Source organism: Balearica regulorum, chromosome 9 (genome assembly GCF_011004875.1).
Source record: "Balearica regulorum gibbericeps isolate bBalReg1 chromosome 9, bBalReg1.pri, whole genome shotgun sequence".
In the NCBI taxonomy this organism is placed as follows: domain Eukaryota; kingdom Metazoa; phylum Chordata; class Aves; order Gruiformes; family Gruidae; genus Balearica; species Balearica regulorum.
This window is the reverse complement of record NC_046192.1, coordinates 11669208-11689386: the sequence shown is the minus strand read 5'-3', so window position 1 is coordinate 11689386 and position 20179 is coordinate 11669208. Positions and strand designations below refer to the sequence as shown.

The 20179-nt window shown below is 40.0% G+C and overlaps 2 protein-coding genes across 22 annotated transcripts in view; one reads left to right on the top strand and one right to left on the bottom strand.

Annotated features, from left to right (window-relative positions):
- FBXO36 (F-box protein 36) overlaps positions 1 to 12203 on the bottom strand; it is a 31984-nt gene extending 19781 nt beyond the window's left edge. For 3 of the 16 annotated variants that reach the window (XM_075761085.1, XM_075761086.1, XM_075761088.1), the window contains exon 1: positions 11838 to 12203. In XM_075761085.1, coding sequence (XP_075617200.1) covers positions 11838 to 12203 — 366 coding nt within the window. The other 13 variants (XM_075761089.1, XM_075761098.1, XM_075761087.1 and 10 more) reach the window with 11 other exon arrangements.
- The window catches only part of TRIP12 (thyroid hormone receptor interactor 12), a 78898-nt gene continuing 70794 nt past the window's right edge, over positions 12076 to 20179 (top strand). For all 6 annotated transcript variants that reach the window (XM_075761083.1, XM_075761082.1, XM_075761080.1 and 3 more), the window contains exon 1: positions 12076 to 12216. The gene's annotated coding sequence lies outside the window, so the exon portion shown is untranslated. The remainder of the gene's footprint in view (positions 12217 to 20179) is intronic.

The window sequence follows — 20179 nt, the reverse complement described above, 5'->3', positions numbered from 1 at the left end:
GGCAAAAAAAAGGCAAGAAAATAAGCAAAAAAAAAAAAAAAAAAAGCTACAGATCTTTATCACAGAGCTTACAGCACAGGTGCTTTGGCAGCTAACTTCTACCTTTACACAGACTCGTGCACACAGATCAGAGAAACAATACAAGAGCAGAAGAGAGAGAGAATACAGAAGGGAGGAGGGTATGTGCTGAGGGGAAAGCGACACTATCAGAGGGAATAAAAAATTACTCTTGAGGATCAGAGTCTTCAATTATGAGCATGATACTTGCCATTTATTAACGTGATTAAACAGGCAGACCTAGATAAGACCGCCACAAAGAGATGATTCCACTATTTAACAGAACAAAGGATGCTAGCTAAGTGCAAGACATAACATTCTTTTCTAGATGGATAAGACACTGACAGGTTTCATTTGAAACCATTTCTTTTACTTTTATCTTCCTTACTTCAGTTTCAAGGTCTCCTTGTTACAATTTCAGGTCTAGTCTATGCTTTAAATTTCTTCTATTTTGTTGGTTTTTTGGTTTTGTTTTTTGGGGGTTTTGTAAATTTTTTTTTTCTTCATTAGAGTAAAAAAACCCAAACAACAGAAAAGTCAGACTCGCTGCTATGTGTATAAAAAGTCCTGAAGTACAGCAGTGTTACAATGTAAAGTCCTCTTCTAGGGAATCTGCATCTCTCTTAGCAGGGTATGTGCATATAACTGGCAATCCTTTTGATTACAGATGAAGTTTTAGTTCAGTCATGCCACTGCTCCCTTCTGGGATACCTATCATCCTGATTTGTATACATCTGCAACCAGTCTAATCTAATATCTGCTGAAAACTGTTTTCCCATATTCTCAAGTGGTAAGCTCACTTTCAGCACTGACATCTCTTACTCTAAATTTTGAGAAACATCTATTGTGCTGGCCCCTACGATCTCATCACACTTTTTAAAGAACAGATTAACAATCTGAATGTGTTTTTCAAAGTGTCCTTGCTGTCTGTTCACAGCTTTAATTCCGCCTGATCAAATGACAGGAACACTAAGGAATCCATCACACTGTGCAGCCATTCTGATATACTTGATTCCTACCTGTGTCTCCAGTTTTCAGAAAAAGCTGTGGTGACAAGTATGCCCTTGTGGTGGGTTGACCCTGGCTGGAGGCCAGGTGCCCCCCAAAGCCACTCTATCACTGTCCATCCTCAGCTGTACAGAGGAGAGAAAAGGTAACAAAAGGCTCATGGGTCAAGATAAGGACAGGGAGAGATCACTCACCAATTACCATCACAGGCAAAACAGACTTGACTTGACAAAATTGATTTATTACCAAATGAGAGTCAAGTAATGAGAAAATAAACCCAAATCTTTCAAACACCTCCCCCTAACCCTTCCCTTCTTCCCAGGCTCAACTTCACTCCTGATTTCTCTCCCTCCTGCCCCCCAGCAGCACCGGGGGACGGGGAATGGGAGTTGCAGCCAGTTCATCACATGTTGTCTCTGCTGCTCTTTCCTCCTCAGGGGGAGGACTTCTCACAGTCTTCCCCGGCTCCAGCGTGGGGTTACTCCCACAGGAGACAGTCCTCGATCAACTTCTCCAACATGAGTCCTTCCCACGAGCTGCAGTTCTTCACCAACTGCTCCAGTGCGGGTCCTTTCGACGGGGTGCAGACCTTCAGGAACAGACTGCTCCTGTGTGGGTCCCCCACAGGGTCACAAGTCCTGCCAGCAAACCTGCTCTGGCATGAGTTCCTCTCTCCACAGGTCCTGCCTGTCCAGCATGGGCTTCCCACAGGGTCACAGCCTGCTTTGGGCATTTACCTACTCTGGCGTGGAGTCCTCCACAGGCTTCAGGTGAAATTTCTGCTCCACCATCATCCTCCATGGGCTGCAGGGGTACAGCCTGTCTCACCATGGTCTTCTCCACGGGCTGGAAGGGGATCTCTGCTCCAGTGCCTGGAACACCTCCTCCTCCTCCTTCTGCACTGACCTTGGTGTCTATAGGGTTGTTTCTCTCACATCTTCTCACTCCTCTCTTTGGCTGCAGTTGTGCAGGTTTTTTTTCCCTTCTTAAACACGTTATCTCAGAGACACTACCACTGCCGCTGACAGGCTCGGCCTTGGCTGGCAGAGGGTCCATAATGCCAGCCGGCTGGCATTAGCTCTATCAGACTTGGGGAAGCTTCTAGCAGCTTCTCACAGAAGCCACCCCTGTAGCGCCCCACTACCAAAACCTTGCCATGCAAACCCAGTATAGCCCTTTTTCTCCATCAATTATCAACTCATTACTACAGGTAGCATGCTCTCTGGAAAGTTTTTTTTTCTCCTTTCTGTTTCTTCAGATGCCAGTTTTGTCCAGTCCAATTTTAATTACTTGTTTTACATTAAACTTAACACTTGTTACCTGTAGGTTTCAGTCTCATTGTAAACTGCATAGGAGGGAATAACTGTACAATTCACTGTAGCACCAACTTAGCAAATGCTGAAATTCATCCTTTCATTACCAATTGTCATGATAATTTGATGTGCATGTATATTAAAAACATACATTGCATTTTCTGTCACATGTATCTGCTTGCTCGTTTGATGCTTTCCAGCTACACAGCTTCTCTTGCCTGCCATACCCATCTGTTGTCATTCCTTTCACTCTATTGTTCACGATCATCTTATTATGTTATTTAGAACTCCAGCTTCAGACACTGTCCTAAGCTTCTGCTTCTACAATATCATTTTGCCTTTTTTGACAAGGGATTTTGATCATTTTACTGTGCACTAGCATTCTTTCTTCTAGTTACTACAATTCTCCAGATAATGTGTCTTATTCAGGTTTCATCCAACAAATGACATTTACACTGGTTGCACCCAGTGCATAATTTTAATCTAATTTAGTGAAGTCCATCCAAAAGCTGCAGGCACTTTTACTTTGGTTTAATTTAGGCTTATTTCAGTTCAACACAAATTGATTCAGTTTATACCAAATCAAAATCAAGTAAATCTTTACAATAAGCATCCACAGAGTAGTTTAGACCAGCTTTAACAAGCTTTTTTTAAAAATAAATTTTAATTTACACTGGTGCATCTTTAGATAAGACCTTTCATAGCCTAGTACACCTTGAAATAAAAATCTTGATCCTTTTCTAGCTTTGCCTTCTACTCTTTTTTCCTTCTTCCTTCCTTTGAACACATTACTGAGTGCATTTAATTCATTTTTGATAAATGAACAAAGTATAAATATATGGTACACCTAGTCAAGTAAACATATCCGATGATTCTTCATGATGAATGCTGCAGCGTATGTGGAAAATGAAATACGGAAAACTGCTCTTGGTTAATAAAGGCGACAGAAAAGAAGAAATAATTATTTTCCTAACATTGAAACAGCAAGAAGGGAAACAAGACAACAGATAGGAACACAAACTTACCTTTGGTAACACAAAAGTAGAATTACTCCTGAGGTTTCCCAAGACAGAGAGCAACATGGATAAAGGATGTACTACCTAAAGTAAGGCAAGTGAAGAATATAACTAAATGTTTCTCTGGAAGAATAAGCACTGACAATAACGAACATGTAAACAACAGACACTTAGGTACAGTAAGAAACATGTACTTAATTAAGCAGAAGATAGTGGTGATTGCTTACCTTGAGAAACTATTACACCTTCATGACCTGAAAACCATTCTTGGCAGGTGGAACTAGATCAAACATGATACCTTTGAAGAAATCCACAAATATTAAAGCCATGCATAAAACTCAAAATAAAATGGGAGATTAAACATTGCAATTCAGTGTGATACTGCTGTCTGTGTATTAGAAACTAGTTACAAGTGAACAAAAATCAGCCTAGATAAAAGAAAATACTCATCCCTAGGCTACCATTGACACAAAAAACCAGATTGACAGCAAATAATGGTAACAGAGAATTAACTAAAATGATTTTATTAGCTTTAACATATCTTAAATGAAATTGATATGAGAATATTCCAATACATTTTCAAGTAACAGCTCAACCACTATTGAAAAAGAAATTTTATAAGCCCACATGACAGTACTGAATTATTGTAGGCTCACAAACAATTTAACTTCACAAGTAATAACTACTTAAGGACTTAATATCAAGTAATAACCACTTAAGGACTCAATATTAGTTATATCTAATTTCAAATTCATAAATGAATGTTTCACAGGGTTAAGCATTTAGTAATGTTCATGGGGAAAAAACCAAACACAGAGAGAATTGAGTCTTTTGGGAAAGAAAAAATCCACCACATATTGCTGTATGTGATACCTTCTGCAGAACAACCTTGATCCACCAATAAGGAAAGCCCTGAAATACCAACATTGCTACTGCAACACATCACAAATTGCATTTCAGTTGTTAAAAGTAAAAATTTTCCTATGTCAGTTGGGTTCTTGTGCTGGATTACATCTTCAGTATTGCAGCATGACTAAAGAATTCCCAAATCTTCCCCAAAATTTTATGGATAAGATCTAGCAACTGCATACATCCAGAGGTGGTCCATTATGGAAGAAGTGAGAGATACCATCAGGCATCCAAACTACAACACAACATCACAACAGTGCTAAACCAACATATTTTAGCTTTGGACAGAAACACCTGACAACAATATTAATGTTTTTCCAGTACAGCATTATTTCCCCAGAGAAACTCTTTCCATTTTCCAAGCAGCTCTACTGTTTACTTAGACATCTGAATTAGAGTGAAAAAGCAAAGGAGATTTCCCTCTGTATTTTAGGTTTAGCAAACATTCTCCTGATAATAACTAATACTGTGTGATATCATTACCATGAAAGTGTTAAATTATTTTTGAAATACCCTTTTTCAGCATAACAGACCATTTCTGAGCTAGAACAAAATGGCTTCCTTATCCTGAAGTCATCAAACTATGGTTGAAATGATTCTCATTTAAGACAACAAGAAGCTGCTAGTTTTATGCAATTGAAGTCCTCTATACAAACAGCTCATAACAAAACTATTGTTTTCTAAACCCCCTTTAGAGAAATTTCTGCACTCTTTTTGTTTGTTCATAACTCAAATTTACCATTTGAAATGTCAAAGAAGAGACTTGAACAGAATTGGTCCAGCTAGGAAATAACTAGTATGGCATCCTTTGGGTTTCAGATGCAAATAAAATAGTATGACTTTGAAAAAGGTTCATCTCCCACAGACCTTTACTTTAAATGAGACTTACCTTGCAAAAAAATGTTTCATATAACATGAAATTAATTTTAGCTTGATTACTATAATAACATCTGTTATTTTTTTTTTCCCAATCCATCTGGCCTAAGCACTTCAAATGGCATCTTCTGTCAATCAACTGCCATCATTAAGAATTAAAAACAAGCCAACACTTAGTTAACTGTATAGTACCAGTTTTCAATGGAGTTCCTCCTTCAAAATGGAGGAACTATCCTTGCAGGTTTCAATAGAGCCTGAACATACTCACAACTGAAAATCAACCAGCCCACAACCATTGAAATTGTAGTAAAAATGCTAAGATTTTTTTTTAAACTTAGGATTTATAGAGCTCTGACATGGAATTGGGTTGTTTATTGAAAAGGGATTTTTTTAAAATGTTTTTTTAAGATTTACATGCTGTAGGTTCAGAAGTTTTACTTACAGCTACAAAAAGCCAGAAAACAAGTTTATTTTTTAAACGAAAACAATTAATTAAAGGATTTTTAAAGACAATATTGTAGTTCTCAGTATCCAAAATAATACGCTGTGCTCAGAATATATTGATTTAATTAGAAACTGACTGAAGATGTAGAAGTGAACACTAAACAATAGGAGCAATGATGGGTAAAGAACAGGAACAGTCATCAGAACTGTTTGCCTAGTTACTTACAGTATTTGCTCATCTAGATGTCCTGTATATATTTGTTAGAGAATCTAGTTGCTGATCTCTGACCAAGCATACAATTCTGCAGTTACATACTTGATAAAATTCAGTTATCCCAACTGTTATGTGTAATATTGCACAGAACGACGTTAGTTTTGTATACATATGATGCCTGCCTTTTATGGGGAAGTAACTAAACATTTTACTAACATGACAAAATCCTCTGATTAGTGCAGCATTCATTAAATGGTGACAGATGCTAGTATTAATTACACATTGAGTGGATCATTTTCCCATTATGTTTCTTTGTTTCTAGCCTCATCTTTCTAGTTATCAGTCTGTCTTATAAGCAGATTAAGCACCACTTTTTTTTGTGTGTGTGTGTGTGTGTGTGTGTCTATATTCCTTATTTGACCAAAATGAGGGACCAACTTTTTCTATGCTACGCCACCATCTGGATTCCTCTCTTGCACTTTTCAAAACCTGTACTTATCATCTGCTAGACAATTTATAAGAAATTTTATGTTGAAAAATTACTTGTGTGGCTATCTCAAGTTGTCTTACGTTTAATGTTGGAAACCATATGATTTAGTGCTAGCTTTGTACAAACAGATAATGTCTATTATCGTTTGTGGCAAATCTTGCCAAATTATAACTGGCATATCAAATATTAATTTGGCATTTCAGGAGTGATTCAAAAACACGTACAGTGAAAGGTAGATGGAAAGGCATATGTTAAACAAGCCACCATCCTTGATGTCAGTCTTGAGAAAAAAAAAAGATTCCCATTCTATGTAATATTACATGCACTCTCACAAAACAAAAAGTATCCACTGTTCCTGTGAGTTCTGGCAGAATTACTAGTAAGCATTTTATTGCCAAGCATGTTTTTCTACTTAGTGTGTTTATCCTGACATGTACACCAACTTCTCCTTCATAACAACTCAAAGCAATCGGGGGGGGGGGGGGGGGGGGGGAAGGAGGAAAAAATAAATTGAAAAGTACAAACAGCAAAGTCATTAATTTAGAAATAATTTCTGCCATAAACCAAAAGGTTATAAATTGAAAGTTGACAGAGGAGAAAGCCATTGGAATAGTAAATGATCAAAGGATGATCAACAGTCACTAATGTGATTTTGGTAGAGAAAGTTACATACAATCTTAAAATTTAAATCATAATTTTCCAGAAGACAAAGGGAAGTAACATGGCACTTGTAAGACTTATTAAGAACAAAAGTTCTAATGGGAAGAAATGCAGCAAAAAGATACTAAAGTGACCAGGAAGTAGACAGTCTGTTTCACAAGGGGAAACTAAAACAAACAAAACAAACCCTATCAAGAGGGCATGTTTATTAAATATATATAACATATTTATACACACACATAACAATGTTACCTACACACAAGGGCAGTATTCAAGCTAAAAGATATCCACACACAAAATAAGCTGTAAATTAGTCTGTATAACTCCATTTCTAACCATCAGAGAAGTGATGAACTGGAGCAGTTGTTCTATGTGAAGTAGCAAGGCAAAAAAAGCCTCACTACTTTTGAGACACATTAAGTCCCATTTATGCTATGAAGATCTATTATGTGGCTGGATGAAACAGCAGGGACTAGGACGTGATGACCTGAAGTCATCTCTTTCAGTCTCATATTTCTGCAGTGGGACTAGTAGATGCCTGCACAGGGGAAATATGCGGGATAGTTTCCCTGCATTTGTAAAGTTATGATTGCAGCCTTAAAATAGCTACTTGAAAAAAAATTCTTTTCTCTGATAGTTCAAAAGATCTCTCCCTCTACACAGTCCAACTGGTTGAACTATATTCCATGAATATTCACTAATGCATCTGTGCAGTCTACTTTTAGAAGTTATTTGCAATGAGTTACAAGGCTCTCCCCTTCTCCTTATGCTTCCTCCTTGAAGTAACTTATCCAGAAACTAGTTGGTAATCTTCCTAACTTCTCAATGGAAGTGCATGCTCCCTACTAGGTAGTCAATACCTTTGTTTATAAAGTCCTGATTAATAGCTCTAATTGTGAAATGTAATTGAAATTGAATTTGTATCTGGGATGGCAACTGTCTCTTGCTGCAAAATGAAAAGTTACCATCAGGGTCTCCTCGTCACATTTTGGAGACAAATATATCCACATAGACAAGTGAGCGTATTTCTAGCAATTTTTTTCCCCAACTACTATTGCATTTGACTGAAGAGTTCAAAATAGCCTCTGCTTTTGTCTGCTTCTATCCAATATTGTTTGCCCGCAGCAGGTGCTGCTTTCCTTTTTCCACATGTCCTAGTTTCTCTAGATTTGAGTTAAACACAAACAAGCATGCTGAAGTACACCTTGGTTATTACAACTGACGATATTGAAAGTAATAAATAAATGTTTTCCAATTTATTTTTGGTAATAAATTAATTCACACGCTTACAGCTGAGGATGTGTAACCCTGTGGTATCACACTCTAGTTACCCTTTTTGTCTGTCTTGTCCTCTTTATTTGACTATTGTCCTATACTCAGCTTCAGCAAACTTCTTAGTGTATGCTTAACTCTGTTCTCAGAGACATCCTTTCTTTTAATTGACAGCAATTCCAGTTCATTTATCTTTAGTTATACAATATACAATAGTTTGGGCCTACTGTACTGATTTTGAGGCAGTAGCAGACTTCAAAAATGCCTCCTGGAGAACATCCCTAACATACCAGGTTGCATGATGGAAGAAAGATGTCAATTCCCTAGAATGAGGGAAAAAGCTAAACAAAAGCCACAGACATTTCCCATGACTTGTATGAACACAAAGCCTGCTGCTATGCACTTGCTTTCCCCCCCAGATATGGCCTCCTTGTCCAACCACATTTTTGCCCTAACACATTCTTAAAGACCTTCTGTATTTGTACAGGATTTCTGAATCTATGACAGTTTGACTCGAGAGACAGCTGATACCCGGAAATCCTGGCCATGACCACAGGTACACGCACTCTGGAGCTGTATAAGACATGCCCAGTAAATTAATAACTTCTCCCTGAAGGAGTTGAATTTACTGCTCATGTAAAGCCCAAGTAGACCATTCAAAGTAGGGCAACACTCAAAGAAATACGGGAGCCTTCATACAAATCCACCGTGCAGCCACAAACTCCCTTTTTGTTTTTAAAGAAAAACAATGGACTGTTTTGAAACCGCCGACTTCGAAGAATGGGACTATTCAAAGTAGCAAATTTCAGCTTTCATGTAACTACGTGCAACGTTGGAGGTTTAGACTGTAAGGTCTTTCAGGCAATGACTATTATTTATTAGGAGACTGCAAAATAGCATACTGGGAACGTGAACCAACAACTAGGCCTCCTAGATGCTAACACAGGATGGCAAAATATATTTTACAAGATACATAACTTGGCACATCAGTGATACATATACCATCAATTACTATTTTTGACACAGATCTCTTCTCAGGAGATTTCATAGCCTGCAGAAAGGCTAACTAGTATCCAGAATTTTTATGCGTGCAGGAGTTAAAACTGCAGCGATTACTTATGTGAAGTTAGTTGTTTTCAGCAATAGTGAATTCAAATGTGATTGAATTGGGAAGTTTTGCTGGAATCAGATACATCAGCAAAGAATGGATATAGTGATATATTCAAATACATATGTTCACTGCATCATACTCAAATGATCTTACCGTCATAAAAACAAAATGAATTTTTCCAAATAATCCAAACCAGTTAATTTTCAATGACACTAACTTCCTGGTAATGCTTTTGTACAATAAACATTTACAGAATAATTTTAACTTACTTCGACTGACAGTTACAAAGCTTTTTGCACAGTTTATGTTAACTGACTTTGGTTTGTTTTAAAGATATATTTGGGCAGCTGAAAACAAAACCAAAAATAGGTATCTATCTAAAGTGTTTGACAGGAAACCAATACGAGAACCAAAAACCTGAAGACAATAATAAGGAAAACCGTATTTTTATTATCCAAGTGCAAAAATGAATGGTAAGAAACTCGTAACACTCAATTATATATTCCATGAACAAGCATAGCACTGTTATGATTCCCATGAGGTCAATGGGACAGGCCCATTACAAGACTTCAGCTACAGAAAAGCACATATTTCTCAGCTATGGTGCAGCACCGTAATTAGTCTCAATTTCGGTGGAACTCAAAGCTCCCTAAGGCTGCCTTGTCAGTTCTACCTTAATGTTTTTTTTTTTTTTTTTTGAGAATGAAACTGAAACTCCTTCTGAAACTGCTATAGACACTGGTGATTTAAAGAGAAAACCTTGGCACCAGAGAGACCAAAAGAAGGAGCATATAATATACAGAACATAGATCATTTGGAATTGCATCTAAACTTCAATTTGTCACTGTAATTTCTCAATTACAAACCTGACAATTGTCTCACCCTTGGAAGAGAGTATGTTCACTATTTTGGTTTATTTTGGGAAAACAAAACAAACCCTTCCTCCTGGTTTCAAAATATGCTGGTTTTGTTCCAGTAAGACATTTTAAAAACTTTCTCACAAAAAAAATTGAAACTTTATAGCTTGTACATCAGTATGCCCAGCCTGAGACAAACATTTATGTTCATCTCTCATACATACAAAGTCAACCCACTCAAAAATAGGTAAAAATGAAATGAAAATTGCAGATTTAAATTTTTATTTCATAACCTTACAAACTCATAATCAGATTGGTTAAGTCTCATTTGTTTACTGTCAAACATTCGTCATCAATGATTACTCTTATTCTGAAAAAATGTTCATATAGCACATTTTGCAGCATATTTCAAGAAAAGTAAAAAAAAAAAAAAAAAAAATCTCCTCCAGGATTTTTAGCATTGCTTATTTCCCTGATCAGAAAACCAGTTATGTACACAGCCGTAAGGCAGGACACCTAAACATTTTCAGGTACCATATGGAAGCTATACACAATCTTCCCATTCCCAGATGGGCAGTTTAATTCTATTTTTCTGGAATAAGATGTTAGATTATCGTTTCCCCTTGCCTTAAAGTCTAGTTACTCTGAGTAACTAGAAACTAAACTTGTCTTTCCTGAGAAGAAATACCATGACATTACTTAAGGATTTGTTATTTATTTACTTTAAATGTTAGCATCTCATTTATTTGTGAGGCATTTCTGCAAGTAGACTTAAGTTTGTTTTCAGGTTACAAAATCACAGATGTGTACATACTTCTTCACAAGGCTACTAACTCACCTTTTTGAAGGATCTTTTTTCCCTGCCTTCCTCTGGTCCTCACCCAGAGTCCCTTCCCACAGGCTTAGGATACTCTGCGTAGAACGAGTCTCCCACATACGAGGCTCCTCGTCCAGACACACTTTCACCTATGCTAGGAAATAACCCTTTTTGGCAGCGAGGCCTTACCTGCTCCCAGCTACTTACCGACACCACATCCCAAGGCTACAGCGAGGCGTTCCAGGCCGAGCCAGCAGCACTGACTAGCTGTGTTAACAGGCGACCCCCGCCCTTCCCCGGCATGGCGCTGAGAGCCCCTCCATTCCTCACCAGTCCTTCCCCGAGGACGGGCCCTCACTAAAGGCGCTGCTGCCTCAGGAGCCGGGGGCAGGCCCAGCTGCCCTCCTTCCCGGGCGGAGGAAGAAGCGGCGATCACGAGGTGAGGGGAAAAGAGCTGCGGGACAGACGCCGCTCCCCACCCGCGAGCAGCCCGGCACCCACCTCCCGCCGGGTGACGAGCAGCTGGCAGAAGTCCTTGCTGGGGGCTGGGGCCTGCCCGCGCTTCTCGAACACCTCCTCTCGCGGCAGCGACGCCATTTTGGGACGCTGGGAGGCGGTGTCTATGGCAACCAGGAAGAGGCGGACATCACGCGGGGTCATCGGGAGCCCAGCCCCCTTTTAAAGGAGCAGGGCCGGTAATACCGCGGCGGCCGGACAGGGTCTTCGCCCCCGCCGCTGGCAGAGTCCCGCTACCCCGCCGGCTCCAGCCCCCTCCTGTGCTGCTTCCTCTCACCCGAGTGGAGACACTTGCGCGGACCCAGGGGTGACGACCCCGGCGGAGGGATACTGAGCTCCGAAGGCCGACCCCGCCGAGCGCAGGGAGCGGGGCGCGCACACGGCTGCAGCGGAGGCTGCGTGGGGGGCGGCAGCCGGGGCAGGGGCCGCCCGTCGGCCCAGGGGGCGCGCAGGCCCCGGCGGGGCCCCGGCGCCGGGAGAAAGTAGTCCCCCAGCCTCCCCCTCGCGCTGCTGGAAGGGGTTCGGCGGCGGAGGCGGCGGACGAGGCGCTGCTTGGTGCTGCGGCTTCAGCTGATAATTGAAGGGAAGAGAGGCGGCTGCTGCCGGGAGGAGGGGAGGCACGGAGTGTCTGCGGAGGCCGCATCGGGACAAACTAGGTACCTAGGGCCCCTCCGCTCTTTCAGGGGGCGCCGGGGAGGCGAGCGCGGGGCGGCGTGGCGCTGGGCCCGTCGGCAGTCTCCGGGCCGGGCGGCGGGGCCTGTTGTGTCATCCCCGGCATTAGCCGAGCTGCCCTTCCCGGCGGCCCGGGGCAGGGGGAGGGGAGCAGCGCCATCCCGGAGCATTGTTGCGGATGGGGGGGGGGGGGGGGGGGGGGGGGAGACGAGGACGACACGACGCCGTGCTGGTGAGTGTGTGTGTGTAGGGGGGCTCGGGGGTGTGTAAGGGGGCGAGGGGAGGGGGGGAAATGGAGCTGAGGAGGGAAGGGGTGGAAATGGAGCTGACAAAATGGCTAGGCAGTCACCGGAGCCCGCTCTAGGGACATCCCCTCTCCCCCGGCGCCTCGCCTCGCCCGGGCTGCCCGGCGTGTGGGGGGTGCGCGGCCTCCCCTCTCCGGGCCCTGTGTAGCTGCTGATACAAAAGGGCAGTGTCAGTGTTGACACTGCCGTACCGATTTGTATGCCCTTCCCCGTCTTCTCCCTCCCCCCACTCCGGTTGGCCCCCTTTTCCCTCATGGCTCTTTATTTTTTTTTTTTTTCCCTCCCCCCTTCTTTTTTTTCTTAAAGAGCTATCGAATATCTTAAAGGAAAAAATAGCAACTCCTCTTTCCTTCCCCCCTGCCCGGCTGGATAAAAATGCTAAATAATGGGCCGACGTCCATATTTCACAAGCTTTTGGAAGCGGGGGGAGTGGGAGGAAGAAGGTGGGAAGAGAATGGAGGCGCCTGTAGGGTCGGAGTTACAGTGCTGGCTGCCCACAAGAGGGGTTATTTTCGCAGTTAATGTTTTAGAGCCGATGTTTTTGTTGCTTTCAGTCAAGAAGCAAGTTGCCTGGTCCTCGCGTTTGCTTGCATAATGCGTCGTACTTGGAGGCTGATCAAACGCTGGGTTCTGCCTTTCCTGCCTGGCTCTTCCTCCTTCCCCGGCGGGCTGGGGGGGCTGGGGAGTGGGAGAAGTTTTGAGGTGATGGTGGCACTGACGCCAACCGCCTCCTGGTAACTGCTCTGGTTATCTGGGGCTGGGAAACAAACCGATACCGGGGCTTTTGCCAGACCTGTAGGCCCGTCTTCCTGCTGTTCAACTTTTTTATTGTTCCCCCTTCCCCCCCTTCCTAGTGCACTGGCCTTCTCGACAGCCAGGGGTTTCCACAGAACGGGAGTCCGAAAGTCTAGACTGTGAACCGGAAAATAATAGGGGAAAGAATGGAAAGTTATGTCAAGGGCTTTGGGGGAAAAACATCGACGTATCGAACAAAGGTCCTGCCTGTATTGGAGAGGGAGGCCTGCATGTGAGGCCTGATTGTGTCGCATTTACACACGGGGAAGAAATGAGTGCTTGGTACTGGCCTACATTAATTCTGTAAGTCTGGCATGCAACATGGGAACATTTTTAGAGTGTGTGCAGTTTGTTTTGAGGGTGGTTTTATTATGTGTAGCAATCCAATAATAATTTTTATTTGAAATATTTTTTCCAAAAGACTGTTTAGTTTTCTTTTTCTTTCTGCCTTGTTCAGCAGAAATAATATTGATCCAGAGGTTCTAACACCATAACACAAAACTTTATTGAAACAGGATAACTTCTACAGTATATGTGTTGTGTGTATTATGAATACTGAGCTTCCTGGTGCTTGAAAGGTTGTCAGAAAGAGGAGCTGAGTAGCTACCACCTGACAACTGTGAAGTACATCCTTCCTAATGAGAAAGAAGAGCAATTCTAATGACCTAAATTTAAATGAATTTTACAAGCTTTTCTTGGGGGAACTGTCACTGTGGATATACTTTCTTTGTAAGACTTTAAAAGCTAGCAAGCTGTGATTACTTCTGTTTATCTCTGCTATAGCCTCTTCTCTCCAGTTATCTCTCTCTCTCTCTCTCTTCCCTCCCATCCCCAAGACTAGACTTCTAATTGTACAGAGGTGTTTTTTTGGTGTTTGAGTTCTACTTAAACAGATTTGTGAGGTCTTTAATTTTTTCATTAAGCTAAAAGATTTTAAATATATATATAATATGCCTAATGAACATGAAAGCAGTACTTGAAAAACAACTGTATACTTTTCTATTGTTTGGTAGCCTATTTAATAAATATTGATAGGAATGAAAGTTATTTTTTGAAAATATTAGTATTTCAGGTTTTGCACTAATATTTTAACAATTAGTGTTATTTTTGAACTAAGAAGTTTAAAACCAGTATTCTGGTGAGTAAATACTGTAAATCATACTTGTTTTCAGAAACTTACATGTTTTTAACTTGTAATAGTTTCTGTATTTCTAAAATGTAGCTGACTGTGGATGGCTCGGTTCTGTATATACATTGTTTTTTGGTCTTAAAATGGAAGGGTATTTTTAGTTTTTATTGTTTGGTGTATCCTGTTGTTGTATTAGAAATATAGGTAATCTGATTTTTTTTTTTTTTCTTCGCTCTTAGGGTATTACTGAAAAAAATGGGAGTAGTAAGCTTGAATTGACAACTTTTAAGTCTGAATGTTCTTCAGTCTCCAGATGGCTCCATAGGTAGAAGTCTAAACAGGTCTTAGCTGTTAGTAGAAAAATTGTAGGTCACCCACAGTGTAGCATTACTACGTATTAATATAGCAGATCTACTTCAGTAGCAGTGCCGACCTGTTGAGTAAGAGGCTTATGAAAATGGAGTCCTTTGATGTCTTGCAAAAGTTCTTCAGGCCAAAATGACCATTAGGGAAACAACCTGTATCTTCCTAGTAAGTGAATAATCACAACTGTCATTCTCAATCAGGAACTGTGCACAAGTTCATTTTTTTTAATTTTCCTTTTCATATTGCATTTTGACTGTTTGCCTTCAAACCCAGAATGCAAGTATTATAGGGAAAAAAAAATGTAATGAAAACTTGATTTGGGGTCCAAACCTACAGGCAACAGAGACGCTGTTTCTGTAGCAGTTTAGCAAAACATAATACAGTTGACTTTAATGTCATAAATGAAGCCATGATGAATTTTTGTGTGGGTCTTTACATTGCTTTGTAAAGCAATTTTGGGGGTCTTTATGGTTATTTACTTTGAGACAATCCAGAAAGATAACCTGTCTAAATTACTTTTGTTTCTATGCGTTGAAGCTGAAGCATGAGTAGGAGAGTTATTGTTTCACTAACCTGCATGTTTGTACTTAAAGTGCAGTGTAAGTGAATCTCAGAATTATCTGTGTTAGTCTTTATTTATAGGCCATGCTATGTTTTTCAACTAACTAATTAGTAAGTATTATGTAGAAAACACTTCTGATCATGGGTCTGTCTTCTGTCACTCTGAAACTAAATTATTGTGACAAAGTATAATCAAATCTCAAAGTTGTACAACATGGTGTACTATCACATTGTGAAAAACTTAACCTGGAATGTTTCTCGGATCCCCCATTGGCCTGTTGGGTGATCTGTGTCCTGTTCATCACCTGTCAAATTAGTAATGCTCCCTGTAAAGCACTTTGTGGTCTCTATAACATTCTTAATAGTGGAAACTTCTCATCGAGCTGTACTGTCCCATTCAGTACTGACTTTGAAGGTAGTAATACATCTGAATTTTTTGGTAGGGTAACAGATTACCTTTGGGTCAGTGGGTTTATTTTTCTGAAGAAGTAATACTTTTAATTTGCTGTTAATATTTTAATCTATATATAGTATCATAGCAGATTTATGACAGTATATGAACCAAATTCTTGCTGAGCTTTTTCATAGCTAAGTTTTAATTTGGGACATGAGGTTGATAACTGCAAAACAAAGTCACCTTAACTTTCTTTTTTCCTCCTGATATTTTTTCAATTTACATGAAATAATGTGTTTCTCAAGGAGCAAAACTATTTTCAGACTTATCACTGGTGATCAAGCATGACAAAATGTTTGTGTGTAGCTGCTTGTTTCAGGACGTCTTTTTTAACAAAATGATTAACTTTGAAACATGAGTTCAACGATCTTCTGTAAATAGAAAATTTTTAGCTACATGTGATCTCAAGCTTACAGTCAATGTGAAAGCGCTAGGTCAACTAGCTTTTCCACTGCATGCTTTCAGATACCAGTGATGGTTACTTTAGTGTGAAGATTAGTTTTGAAGAGCAATTGTCCTCCTAATCCTGCCATGTAATAAAATTTTTCTCATCAAGTTGGTAGAATCTAACTGTGTAAATATGCAGTCATATTCTCCTTTAATTCTGCCTGGCAGCCAGGGTTTGAGCACACATAACCAATCTGTTTTCTCTCACTGTCTATAATAAGTCTTGTCTTGCAATGTACTGACTGTTGCCAGTCTTACTTGACTCATGAACATGCTCAGTACAAACATGGTAGAAAACTACCATGTATAAGAGCAACAGATAGTCAACTTTTGAAGACTTTTATATAGGAAAACCTGGAAAAGTTAAGTGTATATCAACAAAGCTAATCACAATGATCTAGTACTGGACTTCAATATTAAAGATACACGAGCAGTACTAGCAATGGTGTTCAAGCCATAGTTGCCTTCAGTTGCTCCAAAAAAGCCTCTCTTATCCTGATTCATAGAGTAAGCCGGTTTGAAAAGGACCTCTGGAGGTCACTTGGCCTAGCTCCCCACTTGACTTTATCTACTCTTGAATAAATAGTTTTTCATTGATCACTGTATTGGTAAAATAGCTCCATCTTCTTGGGTGATAAGAAAGGGGGGGAGGGGGGGGGGAAGCCCAACAAACCTACAAAGGTATGTGTGGAGAGGAAACTGGAAGGATTCTATAATGTGTAACAGTACAATGCTGTCTCATGGAGCAGGGAGGAAATCAGTTTCTCAGTATTTTCTGGATGGATTGGTCTGCTTTGTGATGGCGTCCATGATAAAGTGTATGTGCTGAGCTGCAAAGATTCCACCTTCTTAAAAGGTATGAAAGGGTCTGAGTCATGTCCTCGTATGTGAACCTTGAGTTGTAGGGAGCAATTTGTTATTTCAGAATGGAAGCTGAGGTCCCTGGTACTTCTTGAAGACAGCTTTTTTAAGTTTTGAAAGGCAAGGTATATTTCCTGTTTATTCTGCTTTCAGAGTACCTTGTTACTGACAACCCTTGTTTTATTGCATAAGGTCCACATAAGTAAACTTAGCATAAAGAGGGGCATCTATTTGCTAGACTCCTGTAAAGGTGGAAATGAGAAAATACAAATACATTCTTTATTTTCTGATATACATGTGTTATTTGGGGACAAAGGTGTTAAACTTTCAGAAGGCTTTTCTAGTCATGGGATGAGCATTAGACTCAATGCTAGCAATGTGCGTCTCCTTTAGATTTGTGGCTGACTACTCTTGTGTGTTTAAAGCATGGTTAATATCAATTGTTATTGGTGTAGAGCAGTAACTGTACTTAGATTTTTAGGGATAGTTCCTAAAGTTAAACCATTAGGAAAAATAGGCCTGGGACAAACCTTTATAGGTCATCTAGTACATACTTATGCTTCAAGGTAACTAGGTCTAGTCTTATGCTATCTTTTGCTTTTGGAAAGCATGCATGCTGTTTTGTTCTCCCTCATTGTTCTCCATGGCAAACTTCTTATTTGCCTTGTTATGGTTTGTCTTAGCCACTCTGGGTAGGAGACATGATCTTTTCTCTGTACTGTGGGCTTTTGTGTGCTTGAAGTCTGTTCTGTACCTCCTCTCTTAGTCCAAGACTGCTTAGATGTAAAAGAAGTAGTACAGGTAAATAAATGTGAAAATAAAAAACACTTTAATGTAATATCTTCTAAGTTGAAAACATGCTTTTTTTTTAGGAGCACTATAAATGAGTTGAGGCACCAAAAAAGGAAAGATGTAAACAATGCATAGTAACAGTAGTGATGGTGGATTTCAACATCCCCCATGCCTGCTTCCCTCCTCCTCCTCCCCCCCTCCAAAACCAATCCAAAAACTTCCCCCCACAAAACCTACCCCACCAAAAAAAAAAACACCAAACACCCCACCCCCCCAAACAATCCAAGGGACTTGCATTAAATGTCCTTGATGCTGGTATAATGATTAAATGTTTAGTTTAACTCCTGGAGTTAGTGAAGAGAAGCTGTCTTTACATCATGTATCTTTATGGAATATGAATCTGTGGTAGATGTCTATTTTTGGATGAGATAATATTGTAAGATGTGGTTAACATCAAGGCTAGAAGATGGCATCTTACCCATGTTAATAACGTTCTGTCTCTTCTAATGTCAAATCCCTTATGTTATTAGCTGATTCAGTGTTGAGAGTGTCCCTTCCTGGAAGGTGTGTGCAATGTAACTGAACCTTCTGATCACAGGTGAGATGTGGTTATGCATTTAAAGAGAACTAATGAAGAAAGTAACTGAAGGTGCATATTAATAGTCTGTATGCTGGATGCAAACTTGGTATTCTTCCTTAAGAGAGTGAATGTTCTCTTCCTCTCTATTTTGAGAATATACTCCATTATAATCCAGTTACTGACTGGAAACTTTAACTTCTCTTTAAAACTTAACTTGTGACTTTTGCAGTTGTTCCAGGTATAATAGCTTGATGAACTCATCCATCATAAAAGGGTGGGGAGAAGGTGGGAAATCACTAACAAGAGCACGCAGACAGTCATAGTCCATGTGAATAAGCCTGAGCGAATAGCACCTGAGAAGAAGCTGCACAGCTAAGTAGCTAGGTTTCAAATCTTTAAGTAACACCAGTAATCAAAATAAATGGATTCAAGTAATGGAAGGGGCAGGAGTACTATTGCTATACATAAAAGTGCAACTTGATTTGAAGTTAATAAGAACACTTCTGGAGAAAACACCATTTCAACTGTATCTCATTTAAAGAAAGTGATGGAAGTTGTGTAACTTTGGCAAACTTTAAGCTAGGATTCCAGGTGTTAAAAGTTGTGCTTTAAAGATTTGCTACAGTCTATTCCACTCTGTTTTTCATGTTTATGTAACATGTGCTGCCATCTCTTACTCTGGTAGCGTTCTGCCTGATTTATTTAGCAGATAGCTTTCTACAGTAAAACACTGGTAATGAAAATGAAGATCTGTATTATAGCATAAGATTATGGATTAAAGAAATTAGTTTAATTCCCTTAGTTACAAAAAGCTTGGCAGAAAAATATATTTCTTTGCCAAAAATAAGATAGCAAATATGCTTTCTTCGGACTTCTTGTATGACAACTTTTAAGTTGATATAGTTCTGCAGCATTCTCCTTATTTCTCATTTACATCAAGTATTTGTAGACTTGCAACTGAATGTAGCCATGTAGATTCTTGACAATAGCACTGGAGCTCAAAACTTTCATCAGCACTCTGTAACTGGACTTGGAAGAAGCATTGTTAGGAGAAATGCTGTTGCGCACCTCAATCTGCAAATTTAAATACTCCTTGGAGAGAGTGGAAACTGAGCTCTCTTTAGGTGAACTGTGAAGAGCAAAGATGAATTTCGTTGAATTTAGTATGTGAAGGAACAGTACTGCTTAAATACTTTTCATTAATATTTAAATACTTGACCACTATGGTCACAGTAGTAAGGATGGGAATCTTTTTCTTTTTTAACAGCTTAGGGGTTCTTGACGTACTGCCAGAACAGTACTGGAGTTGGAACAGAATGGGCACTGAAGATTGACTTAACTGCTATATGCAGATGAGTTGAAGTAAGCTAGGACCTGAGAACTGTATATTTGGAAACTTGAGGTAGATGCAAATGTAGTAATGAGTTAATTATTGAGATCACACTTAAAATAAATGTAAAGGTGCTTATGAGACTTCACTGAAGTGACAAAGTAATCTCTATCTGTCACTTTCAAAATACAATGCAATGAACACACTTGTTGCTATACTTTATTGCTTCCAGAGGTTGTCTGGAGTAAAGTATATTTCCTGGGTGGATCGAGCTTTTTCCTCTGTCACAGACTTACCCAAAAGCTGGTAAAACTATTCTTGTAGTTT